Source organism: Microtus ochrogaster, chromosome 8 (genome assembly GCF_000317375.1).
Source record: "Microtus ochrogaster isolate Prairie Vole_2 chromosome 8, MicOch1.0, whole genome shotgun sequence".
Taxonomy (NCBI): Eukaryota; Metazoa; Chordata; class Mammalia; order Rodentia; family Cricetidae; genus Microtus; species Microtus ochrogaster.
The window spans coordinates 32,813,606-32,826,777 of record NC_022015.1 but is presented as its reverse complement, the minus strand read 5'-3'; the positions used below and the strand labels follow the sequence as shown (position 1 = coordinate 32,826,777).

At 51.0% G+C, this 13,172-nt stretch overlaps 1 protein-coding gene across 2 annotated transcripts in view; it reads right to left on the bottom strand.

Annotated features, from left to right (window-relative positions):
- Positions 1-7,522, bottom strand: part of Kndc1 (kinase non-catalytic C-lobe domain containing 1) — a 47,550-nt gene extending 40,028 nt beyond the window's left edge. For both annotated transcript variants that reach the window (XM_005351450.2, XM_013347930.2), the window contains exons 1-3: positions 7,010-7,522; positions 1,126-1,324; positions 388-446 (exon numbers count right to left, since the gene is read on the bottom strand). In XM_005351450.2, the coding sequence (XP_005351507.1) occupies positions 388-446; positions 1,126-1,324; positions 7,010-7,111 (360 nt within the window). In that variant the 5' untranslated portion in view covers positions 7,112-7,522. The remainder of the gene's footprint in view (positions 1-387; positions 447-1,125; positions 1,325-7,009) is intronic.
- Positions 7,523-13,172: the final 5,650 nt, after the last annotated feature.

Here is a 13,172-nt window from a genome sequence, read left to right as displayed (position 1 = left end):
GCCCATAGCCTTTTCTGGCTCCTCCCACAAGTCACTGGTGAGACTCAGAGGTCATCTGATTTGACATTGCAATAAGTGAACTCAGTACCAACCCTGACAGAGATAGATGTCTGGGGCCATTGCTCCCAAACACCCACGTGTTTTCCAGTAGCCACTAGGAATGAAAACAGGGTGCAGCGTCCACGTTCCAGCATCCCGAGTTCACTGCGAAAACTGCTAGCCCAAGGTCATGGGCGGAGAAAATACCCATGACAGCACAGCAGGTCCCCAAGGAAGCCCTCCACCAGAGACAACCTATTACACTGAGGCCACAGGACTATGGTAACAAAGGGAACCCCAAAGATGAAGATGGCAAGATATGGAGAGTCACCACTTACTAACGCTTACCTCAAAGGTGTTTCCTGTCAGGTCAAACTCTGGGGGCACAAAGGCACCCTCGGGGTCATCTTGGAGAAAAAAAGAGAAGGCGTTCTGATCTTATCCTTTGGTGAAGAAAGCATCCCACCAATCAGAGCTCAGACCTAGGGAGCCTCCTGGGACAACCCCGAAGGAGGCTGCATTTCCTGGAGTCTCCTTCTCTTTGCTCAGGCTGATGTTCTTAAGGAAGGCTGGCTGTAAGCATCTGAGGCAATAGTACACCATTCTTAAACCAGAAAAGGTCCAAAGGAGAAAAGGAATTTGTTTGGGTTCTTGAAAAAGGAACCCTGGGCTCTTCTTAACTTGAGAAAACCAAACTTTCCCTGGAAGGAGCCTAAAGGGTAGCCGGTCTACCTGGCCAGATAAATCCTGACTTCAGGCCCCTGCATGAACTTCCTGTAGGTTAGGAGTGCCAGCCTAGGGGGAAAGTGACCCAGGCATCCTCTTCTGAGGAAGGCCTGAATAGAGCTCTTCTCCCTGAGGGCATGCATGGCAGTCAGGATGGTGGCTTACAGGGGTCACCCAAACACAGCATCTAGTCTCCGTTTCTTCCTCTGTGCTGTCTTGACCAGAGGATCCCCAAAAGGAAACCCAGGCTCGGGCCCTCCCTTACAGCCTTAGCTGCTTGGTGCTCACACCCAGCTTCCAGGTCCTTCCTCGATGCTGCACATGGTATCCCCGCCCCACCGCGGTCCCCTTTCTCCTCACCGCTGAGCTGCTCCATGAAGCACACGTTTCCACTGGTGTTGAATGCCAGGGTGTCAGGCGTGATGCACAAGGTCTGGAAGATGGCTGCGTGGGCGACACTCCGCATCGACAGGCTGCATTCTAGGCACACAGCCCAGGCCTCCTGCTCGCTGAGACCTCTGTCCCGCAGGGAGAGGATGTCAGCCAGAGACACATTTTCCTGCCAAGACAGGCTTGGTGTAAGCCCACAGAGGGCTGCCCCAGAAAGGACCTAGTACTCCGTGCTGAGACTAATGCTCCAGGAAGACAGAGGACTCGTGGTGGTACTTCACTTACAGTCAGCGAAAGTATCTTAGGTCAAGCCCTTTTCAGACAGTCATCCTGTTAGTCCTTGAATGTCACGGCCAGGGAGTATCTGATGAAACCATCGGTGTGCTGCCCAGAACAGGCACACACATTCACACACACTTGAGTTCACATACAGACACGCACACTTAGCAAAAACACTCCCATACAACAATACACACTGCTATACACACTACACGCACAAGCACAGCTACAGTTGCCCACACATGCTCACACACACCTGGACTCATTCATACAAGACTATCGTAGACTGCAAGCGTCTTGCCCGGCTGCTGTCAAGTTCCTAGCATCTCCTGTGCTCATGTGTTATAGGAGTGGGTGAGCCTTTCTTCGGGAGTCAGGGTGGGAGCTGGTGTGGGCAAAGGATGTGGATACACCTTGTCTGGGGGAGAAGGCTGATGGAGAAGAGGCAGAGCTTTGACTTCTCCAGCTGTGGCCTTGGGACATGAGCTGCTCAAGTACAGGCAGATGACAGTTGTTAAGGGTGTCTGCCTCTAGCTGACATTGTAAGGCATTCCCATGATCACAGGTCAGAGATGAGAAGACAGAGCGGTTAAATCAACCTAACAAGCAACCAGCCAAATGGATGAAATCAAGAGCAGGATGGATCCTCAAGCTGCTGGCCTGAGCCTTTAGGTTCTATGTGGGTGTTAGATCCTGCATATCCACAGGCCGTTTCATTCCTGGAGCTAAAGGTGGGGCTTGGGGAGGTCACATCCCTAGACCTCCTACTCCTGCTCTCTAACTGTTGAGCTGATTTTCTAACCAGGGCGCAAGCCTGTGGTTTCTTTGAAGTACCAAGGATCCCTCAAAACTCAGGAGAATGCAAGCTCCCAGTGATGCCTGCTGAACTGCCTGCTGAACATGGCTGCAGAGGCACACACATACACCGCACACACACGTGTACACCATCCCTCTACGTCCTCACACAGGAATGTGCGTGCACAGTGGGCAGTACATGACAACATGCTTGTACATGCATATTCATGCAAGCCTACACAGACACACACATGATGTAGTTAGTACGCAGCCTTGTAGACCCTGTGGGGTTGCGCTGTGTAGGAGAAATGAAGCCAGCTCACGACGTGAGTCTGAGTCAGTCCCACGGCAGGGCCTGCCGGCACCCCACTGCTGCTGCTCATGCTGGCCAGCAGGTCTGCCTGTTCACAGCCATGACAGGATGTGCCGCCAGCAGAAGGCAGCCCTGCCAGACTTGCTGCTTGGCCATCCTGCAGCCCACATCACCGCCTCCTACTTAGGTCTGTTAGGAAGACACTCCTGAAAGTGGGGGAGCCTGGTCAGAGCAGCTGAAGACCTGCGTCCCTCAGTGTCAATCTGTGGTAGGGGTATAAAACTTGGGAAAGCAGGAGCCCGGGGTCATTTGTATTATTCTAGGATGAACTCCACGGGCCCTGAGTCATTGCTTCTGGCTGTGGTCAATGCTTTCTCCAACGACAGGATGCTCAGCACTTCCACCCATGACATCCTCAGGTCAGGGTCTATTTCTACATCTGCAGATCCTGTTGGAGCTCTGCACTAAGAGCTGAGGGACTCCAGGTCTGAATTCTGAACTCTGGGGTCACCTGCCTCTAGGGCCTCCAACTGCTCCAGTTTTGCTAGGTGGGAGTAAAGACTATCTTTTGCCTAAATCTACACCACTGGAGAGGAGCAGGGGAAAGTTTTGGTTAATGGGCTAGGGACAAGGATGACAGACCGGGAGGGACCCTGTTGTTCTCCCCCATGGATAGGAACCCACCTTGAGTGTCTTCATTAGCTTCTTCAAGGTGTTACCTGGAGATATGGTAGCCAGTCTACCTGCCACACAGCTCAGTCCCCAGTGAAATGTTCTCAGCCAGCTGCGGGCCCCTGACTTTGGCTTCACAAGGTATCATATCCAGGGGCCATCATTGAGGTGATCTGCTTTGAGTCCCAGTAAAGGTCACTCATGCATATGTGGGGCTGGATTGCGTTCCCATGCCAAGCACACTAAGGGTCTCATGCAGACCCAGACATTGCAAGCTCCAGGCCTTGCGGTCTCATATAACTCCTGCCATGGAAATCAGCTGACGGCTTGATCTCCAGCCAACTCAGTGGCTCCATTTCCCTTATAGAGGCCCATGTTCTCAGTGGGTGAGAAGAGTTCCCTCACAGTCCAGCCTGCCCCTCACCATCCTTATCCTGGTGGCACTTAAGGGCGTGGGGTGAGGATCACCTATAGAATTTCCCCGCAGGCAGGATGACCAGTGTACTGGTGAAAGCTTAATCTGAGCTTGGCTGAAGGGATGAGACCCTGGGGACTGGGGGCTGTGCTCCGGAGAGAGACACTTCAGCTGATCTCTGAGCTCCAGAGGCCAAGCCCTTCTCTGGTTACCACAGAGTTCCCTGCTTAAGGGTTTATATGCACTCATGAGCTCCCTTTCCCCTAGACAGACTTGGAGCTGGTTTACAGGGACTCTAGGGGTCATTGTGCACATTGTAAGTACGTTTATAACCAATTAACTTTTCAGCTTATCATAACGGGACCTGCCAACAGAAAACTCAAATTGATGCTGGCACCATTTGTTGGCAGTCTCAGTTTGTGAGCCTCAGCCAAACCCCAGCAGGGAGGCAGGAGCTTGCAAGGTGCTCTGTGGGCTGTGTCTGCCCCCAAGAGCCCACCCTGCTGGCTCAGGGTTCTTTTCTGGTTTTAGGCTGCCTTCTGCTCAAAGCCCATTTGGAAACATTATATAGACTCTAAGGTAATGGTGGGGTAAGTTCCCCTTTTAATAGTAGATTTTCTGCTGTGGGTTCCTGTTCATTTTCAGTCCCCAAGGCCAGCCCAGCAGCAGGAGGCATTTATTTGGTTGGCTTGGAAACAGTGAGAACTCTCTGCTGACACCTAATGTCGCTTGCCATCTTCATCACCAAACCTCAACAAGGCCAATGATATCTCCTACCTCTTGACCAGCACTACTGGACCCTCAACCACAGCCACTTGGTGCCTGCCTGCCTTCCTGCCTTTCTGGCAGCTATGGCTCTGCCTACATCCAGTCTTACTGGTTTGTTTCTGATTCCAATTTCCACGTCCAGAAAGGCTGACGTTCCATTTTGAATCTTGGAAATGCCATCTCCTCCAAGAAGTCCGCCTTGCATAGCTCCTGGTCAGAGCAACTTTACTGTGCACCCAGGGTCTTCTTGCTTTACCAGTTCAAGAGAGCAGGGACAGAGCATGGTTTCAGACTTCACAATGTAGAGGAACACGCTGGCCCATTCATGGTGAGCTCTAAGTGTCCAGCAGGTTTTCTCATAGGCACACGGCTTGCTCATATGCCATGCTTCTCTGGAGAAATCGTTAGGATGCGGCATGGGTCTTTTCATAACAAGAAAATGTCAAGATGATCTCTGGCCAGCATTTCCCACTCCCGCCACAAACGAGGGGCTTGCTCACACGTACCATGGTCTACTGTGTCACCGCCGGCCTTGCTAAGGCATCATGGTAAGGCCTTCAGTGAGCATGTTTAGTTCTCTACCAGCTATCAAGAGGTTAGACAGCACATTCCCAAGTCATTTGGACTTTCTTTGAGACATGACAGGGTAGAGATATTCAGGGGCCCCTAGAGGCTCTGCAGGGTTCTATTCCTTAGCTGTAGCGGAGAGAATTCTGATGGCCCGTATACTCTGCACGTATCTTTGATCTGGCCTCACCTCACCTGCACAAAGGCTGTCATGGCCTGGGTGGCACAGGACCCCAAGGGGTTCTCCAGCACTGAGCTTCAGAATGGCAGCCCAACTCTTTGCCTCCCTCCAGACAGTTTTCAAATGCAACCAGACACAGAAGGCTGTGCCAGGTACAGAGTCATATGACCCTGATGTACGTGAATTTACAAAACCTTAATGGGGACTGAGCTGATTGCAGAAAGCATAAAATCTGGATCTCAGCTGTATTCTTAGATGCAGGACTGTGTTGGCTCGGGGCCAGGCCCCAAAGACTCCTATTTTAGAGAGTAAGTTTTTGTTGTTCAGTTTCTTTGCAGCACTGGCTGTTGAAGCCAAAGCCTTGTGTACACCAGGCAAGCATGCTACACCTGAGCCCCATTACCAGCCCCCTCCCATTTATAGGAAGAAAAGTAGCACTCTTCCCCAGGTAAGGGCCTCACTGAACTTCCCACTGAATGCCACCGAAATGGGGGAATTCCAGCTCACGCTCAGGACTCACCACAGAGGATAGAAACCTGACACGTTGTGTATACAGCAACTCTCCAACCCAGAGGGACAGGAACGGTCCTAACACAGAAGGTGCCAGGGTCTGGTAGACAGCATGCACTCTGGGTGCAAGGCTCAGCTTCAACCTGTGGCCCTGCGTTGATGGAGCGGTACCACCGCCTCAGATGCCAGGCACAGAGTGAGCCCTCCAAGCTCAGTGGATGATATAAAAAGGTGCAGGGGTTCTCAGATCTGCTCCTGGCGCTAACCAAGAGCTGAGGCTCCCATAGACACTCTAGAACACGTCCTGTCCTCCAGCAGTGTTTGAAGGCTGTGTGTGGAGGGCACCCTTTCTCTCCCATCAAAGCCAGGGCGATGTCCAAAAGGTTTATTTATTCCCTGGCCTCTCCTCTCTGCAGCCTTCAATTGCACCAAAACCAGGCCACTTTAGGGTGGGGGCAGCATCAACCCCAGCACTACTCAGTGGGCCCTGGAGGTGGGGCAGGCAGGAAGCGTGGATGTTTATTCTTTCAGTGCCCACTCCTCCAGGGAAGGGGTCTGGTAGAGCTGTCAGATCCCTGGCTTATGCTTCAGGAGGGCTCTGGCCAACTTTCGCTCATCAGATGGCTAGGCCAGCTGCGAAGGTGGGTGGATGGTCTCTAGTACCAGTGTATTCAATGGCTAAAGAGTGGTGGATTCTTCCATAGGGATTCCAGAGCCTGCATTGGAAAGGTCTCCCCAAAGCTCCTGGCTTGGAAGGATCTCCCCAAAGGTTCTTGAGGGAGGTCAAGGTGCCCCTGGAAGCATTTTGGGGGTCTGTTTGCCACGCTTTCCCAAGACGTGGGGTTTATGCCTGGCCATCATCTAGGAGCCTGGGGGCGGGGCACCTAGCTTCTCCAACCAGGAGGGGCTCCACGTAGCCCAAGCCAGTTCCCCAGTTCCAGACTAGAAGCTCTCAGGGGACTTGGGGGAGGGAAGTTCCCCAGAGCAGGAAGCACCCTCAGCGCTGGGGTGGGGTCTCATCAGGCATTACCAAGCTCACCTGCTTTAGCACTAGGCCAGCTGAGGAGGTCAGGAGCGTACCTATTGTCCCTACCTGCCAGGAGCCCCAACCCCGAATCTGTTCAAGGATTAAAACCAGGAACCCACCCCTGCAGCAGCCAACTTTTGCAGGGACAGTCCCCATTGCTGTCCCATATAGCATTCCAGCTGTTCTGTGACGAGTGGGGCTGAGGACAGGAACCCTTAGCAATCGTTACCCCAGGGGCCAGAATCTATACAGCTGGAGAGCTGTGTTCTCCCCTCTCTTCTTCCCTATCCCTCCAAAGGGGTAGGTGGGTTTCTGGGACCAACTCACCTCATCCTCCGGCAGGGTGGGGAGCGGCTCAAAGTCGTAGAAGTCCAGGTCCTTGCCATCTTCCTCGTAGAAGCCCCGGGAGGCTGGGTCCATGGCCTGCATCTTGGCGCTTAGCAGGGCCTGCGCGCAGGTTGGAACTCCGGCCCTGGACCACGCTCCGGTCTGGAATCCCCTCCCCCAGCAGGTTTCCTCTGGGTCAGAGCCCCTCTCTGGCGGGTCCTTTCTCCGACAGATCTCCAAGCTGGCCGCCGCCTCTGTCCCTGCCGGGCTGAGCTGGGCACCGCCAGCTACGCGCGCCTGGCCGCCATGGCAACGCGCCCGCCGCCTGCCGCAGTGTCGCCAAACGGTGGCGCGGGGACGCCTGGGGCGGGGACGGGGGTGGCGCCCTGAGGGCCGTGGTCACTGGCGGGCTGGGGCCGACTTTGAGCTCCGCAGATGTCTTCGACTACGTCAACCTCCGGGGTGCACCCTCCGCCTGCCTGCGCTGTCCGTGACAGTTCGGGGCGGAGTCACTCCGTACAGCGGCTGCCCGGGGGGGGGGGAGGCTGCACCCACCTGGGCTCACAGAGGATAGCAGGGTTGAGCTCACCTAGACCACTCCGGGCCCCAGGACTTTCGCAGTTCCCGCCCCACCTAGTAGTCCAGGGGCGGGGTTGCTGCAGTCACCTCCAGCGGTAGCTGCCAGGAGAGAGTCTGGGGCAGGTATTAGTTTCCTCAGCTCCTAGAGCCTTTCCCTTGGCCGGGTCCTGTGATGGGCAGGGAGTCAGGTGTTCACCCCAAGCACAGCAAAGGACTAGATTGCTCTCCCAAACTTGGCAAACGGCAGGCATTGATCCCCTGCACAGGCAAGTTTTTTAGTTTACGACAGTCTCCCCAATCTTAGGGAGCATCTCCTGAAGAACTGCAGGTCAGCCTGGTCCCTTGCTTTGGTGGCCCTATACCCAGATCCTAGCCTGGATAGGCACGATAGTAAATTCTTTAATATGTGCTCCTTGAATGAAAGAGGGTGGGCTTGTAACTGGTCACGCAAATCCCAGGGTACAGCACACGCTGGGACACTAATCCTCAACAGCCTGCCCTAAAGGCTTCCAATTATTGGCCATTCATGAGCTTGTAGCCAGAGTAGGTGATGGAGGGTGCTGGAAGCTTGAGCTGGAGAAAAGCTGGCCTGCCGACTCTGCTGATACGGGTTGGGGTTAGGAGGGCAGATGTGGCCAGCAGACCCTGCTCCAACGCCTGGGCTCCAGCTGTAAGGAGTCCTCTGCTTTGGAGACGGAGAAGCTGCCAGCTCCCTTTGCTCAAGCTTTGCTGCTTCTCACCCACTCTTTCCCCCAGCTCGTGCATCCCTGGCCTGTGCTCTCTCCACAGTCCGTGCTCCCTGTAGCTTAGTGCTTCCTCTAGCCCCATGCTCTTCCTATCTGTGCTCCCTAAGCCTGTGCATTCCTCACCTGGCTGCCCCTCCCCCCAGCTTGTGCTTTTTCCTTTCTCCCGAATCCCTGCTGTCTTGGAGAACCTAGGTAGATATGACCACAAAGAGAAGGCTCCAGGGTGGTTATGGAGGTGGGACTTGGTCAGGTGGTCTCACAGGTGCCCTTGAGCTCTGGGTTTAAGGAAAATGTCTAACATTGACTGGAAGGGGCGGAGATAACCCCAGACTTCGGGGGTGGCCACACTGTACCACTCCTGGCTGTCATGGCACAGCATCTACGTTAGGGAAAAGTATATCCAACTTAGGTGAAGTTTGACTACAGACCCTGACTCAGCTTGGGCTGCAGCAGTTAAACCTCCTCACCAGGTCCTTGTCTTCTAAGCTGAGTAACACCATGGCTCCTTTGTAGGACTGGAACATGAACACTGTGAGGGGGTGAGGAGAAGACTTTGGAGGGCTCGGATCTACTTCCTGAACATTTGTGGTGTTTGGCCTTAGCTGGAGGTTTCATTACTCATTGAACATCTGCCGGCATATTTGCGTTGATGGTGAGCTCACTGATGGGGAAGGATGTGGTCCTGGTCCTGGCTCTTGGTTGATGGGGAAGCTCTGTTAACCAATCACACCCAGTTAAGGCGTGGCTACTTGGAACGGAGGAAGAAAAACTGAGAGGGACCAGGTGCGCGCTCTCTCTGCGCGATTCCCACCGGACACAGAGGAAGTCGGACTCCCTATTCTTGTGCCGTGACTTTCCCACTAAAAATATAATTGTTATCCTTAGCTGGCCTGGTTATTTCCCTTATCGAGCTCATTCGCAACACTCGGTGCTTTGCACACTGTAGGTGCTTACTAAGGTTATGTGAGGGCATAATGCTGGAGGTCAGAACAAGCTTAGAGTGGGCAGTCCACATTATTAGCGGATGAGCAGATGGTACCTGAATGGCCAAGCGGCCTCTGGAGGCTCACGCCAGGAATAGACCACGAGAATGGCTTCCTCCACTTGTCGGCCCCTGTTCATGCCGTGTGCCTGACATATGCTCGATATTTTCCTCCTAAGGCCTATCCCAGGCAGTCAGTACTCCGGAAAAGTGATGACTGTACCTTCAGGTGCCTGATCCAAGCCATGATTTGATGCACTCTGGCTTTCTGACAGCCAGCTTCTTCCCTTTTTGGCTGGTCTGCTCATTCCTTACCCGTCCTATTGTTCTTTCCTGCAAGACTGCCCCACTGCTTGGAGAGCTTTGCCTACTGCTGTTCGTGGCCTGAGCTGTTCTCCCTGCCTGGGGGTTGCCTCCTGTGGCCTCCTCCTGATCTACCCCTCCACCAGGTATATGAGACCCTGACCTCTTCTTCAGAGATCTTGCTCTGTACTGGTCATATTCAGACATGGTCAGGATTTATCTTGTCCCATGACCCCACCTGTCCCCCCCCCTGTCCCCTCCCCCACACCTCCTGCCTGACAGAGGCCACTTTTACTTCGTGGCAGAACTCAGCCTGACCACTACATCACACTACACATGGTGGCAGGTGGAATGGGAGTTTCAAAGTTTGGCTCACACTTTTTTTTTCTTATAGAAATTTTGACAAGCTGCCAAATCACACGTACATTTTGAAGCCAATATTCATTTTTTTAAAAAAATAAAAATGCAAAGAATATAATCTCCAGTGTGAGGTAAATATTGATATTCTGAAACAAAACTGTTAGTCATTCTTATAAACACATCCAAGAGTCTAAGTCCCAAAGAAGCTTTGGTGCCCACTATCAATCATTCAAGGACCCCAGAAGCACACACCTCCCTAGTCAGAACCATCCTGACACTTTTCCTCCAGGCTCATTGCAGGCATCTAGCTTTCCCAGAAGTTGATCTTGCTGTCATGTTTCTATTCCAGACATTTTTTATAGATACCTTATCATCATTTGCTGACTCCCCTAACATTTCCACTTTGGTTTCCTGGGACTATAGATCCACTTTATGAGAATACAGTGCTAGCTGGCTTCGGGGCATAGCCTACATCTACTCCTTTGTAGCCACAATGGAAATGATGACACACACAAGGACAGAAGTCTCCAGCTCAACTGCTCATCCTGGAGCCAGCCTTAAGGAGGACATTCCCAGGAGCCCGGTGTGACTTCTCACCCCAGCAGGCTGTAAGCCTAGGTCCCCATGTGGACCTGTGGTGAGAATATACATTCAGGAAAGCAGAGGCTAAAAGAACAGGAGGATGCACTCCCATCCAGACACGCTCAGGTGCACGCACCTGTGCCCCACGGTTCTGTTTCTCTTTGTGTGTTTTCTACCGCAAGCTGATGTCATCGCCTACAGTAGCATCATCTGCCCATTTTATTTTTCTGTTATGTGAACTGGGATCTTACACGGGTCATGTGGATGCCTTGGTGAGGGGCCTCTCGTGTGATGTTTCTGAGAGGCAGTCATGTTGTCGAGGACTTGTTCACTGTAGTGGCTGAACTGGATTCAGAGACAAGTAAGCTTTGGGCATCATGTGTTGAGATGGAGTTCTTTGCCGTCAGCTCTCCCAGTTTGATATTGTTGAATCAAGTGTGTTTTATTTTTTTCTGTCAAACAGCACCATTCTGTCCTCACAATGGCAAAAATTTCTATACACAAAATTATCTTTTCTTTGTATGTCTCTTAAAAGAATGTCTTGGCCGTGGATTGGGTAGATGAATCTGCAGTGAAGAGCACTTTAGCAGAGAACCTGGGTTTTGTTCCCAGGATCCACCCTGGGCACAGCAGTCATCTGTAACTCTGGTTCCAGGGGAATCTGATTCCCTTTTCTGGCTTCTACAGGCACTGCATACATGTGGTACACTTAAAGACAGAACACAAAACAAACAAAAAGAAGTCCTTGGCCACATTTGGCAATTCAGAATTAGCTATTGTGCCCCAGAAACCTGGATTTGATGGGATTGCATTAGGTCCGATTCCCTACAAATCCTCCTAAACAGTCACCATTGTTGTGCGGTGTGTGTAAGCTTGCGTGCTATGACAATGAGGACGGTAGAACAAACCTGTGGAGTTGGTCCCCTCCTTCCACATTTATGTGGGTTCCAGAGGTCAGATGCAAGTTGACAATTTTGTGCAGCAGGTGCTGTTTTTGGGTCGGGGGTCTGCAGGATCTCACTGTGTAGCCTTGGCTGTCCTGGAACTCACGATGTAGATCAGGCAGCCTTTGAACTCATGAAGAGCACCTGCCTTTCCCTTTCTAGTGCTGAGATGTCATGGCTGGTGATAAATTTTTACTAGTCTTCTGCTTTAGGAGCATGCACATCTTTCTGCATTTTCAGAGCCTCCTTGTGTTCTTTTGATTACATTTTGTAGATTCCTGTGAAGGGATTTGTGCATTGCTGACTATATTATTGCTGATATTTGATGTTTTGGGGTGTTATTGCAAATGGGATCTTTGTAAAAAAAATCTGTAAGTGGATGACTGTAAGTCTTAGGTTTGATCCACAATACTACAGAAAAGTTAAAGAAGTTCTGTTTTGCATTGTCCTATAAAAGCAACATATGTTTTTATGCTTTTGAATATGACCTTAGTTTTTTATTTTTTCCTTTCTTAATTTCTTTCTTTCTTTCTTTCTTTCTTTCTTTCTTTCTTTCTTTCTTTCTTTCTTTCTTTCTTTCTTTCTATTTTAAAGATAGCATTTCTCTGTGTAGCCCTGGCTGTCCTAGACCTTGTTCTGTAGAACCAAGGTGGCCTCAAACTCAGAGATCCGCCTACCTCTGCCTCCGCAATGCTGGGAATAAAGGTGTGTGCCACCATAGCTGGTTGTTAAACCTACTCATTAATTTTGATCTGTAGATTGCCCTGATTTCCTATGCAAGCAATTGTATTATCAGAGAATAGGGAATTTTGGGTTCTTTACCAGTAATTCTCATCATGTGTCTTTCTCTACATTTCCTACCGAGACCTCCTGTGCAATAATTGAGGAGAAGTGGTAATAACAGTCTTTGCTGAGTTCCCAGAGTGAAAGCAGACAAGATTTCTATTTTGCCAGGAAGGATAAATTTATTGTGGGTTTCTGTAACTCCATTCAACAATTTAAGTTCTTGTATACCACTGATTTGCCTAATGCATTAAAAACGGGTTTTCTTTATTTTTATTTTCCGTGTATGAGTGCTTTACCTACATGTGTTTCTGTGCACCATGTAATACCTGGTGCTTCCTGTTGCAGGAAGAGCCGCTGTTTGTCCTGGCTGCCTGGCTAGCTTAGTACCAAAATAACCACATGGAAATTGTATTAATTAAATCACTGCTTGGCCCGTTAGTTCTAGCCTCTTATTGGCTAATTCTCACATCTTGATTTAACCCATTTCTAGTAATCTGTATATTGTCACATGGCAGTGGCTTACCGGGAAAGATTCATCATGTCTGTTTCTGGCGGTTCCATGGTGTTCCTCACCTACTCTGCCTTTCTTCCTCCCAGCACTCAGTTCTGTCTTCTCCACGTACCTAAGTTCTGCCCTATCAGGCCAAAGCAGTTTCTTTATTCATTAACTAATACAAGCAACACAGATCAAAGGACCTCCTATACCAGCTTCCAGACGCCAGAGATGCTGTCAGATTCCCTAGAAATGGAGCTAGAAATAGTTGTAAGCTGCTATGTTGGTGCTGGGAATTGAAACTGGGTCCTCTGGGAAAGCAGCTAGTGCTTTTTTATTTTATTTTATTTTATTTTATTTTTGTTTTTCTAGACAGGGTTTCTCTGTG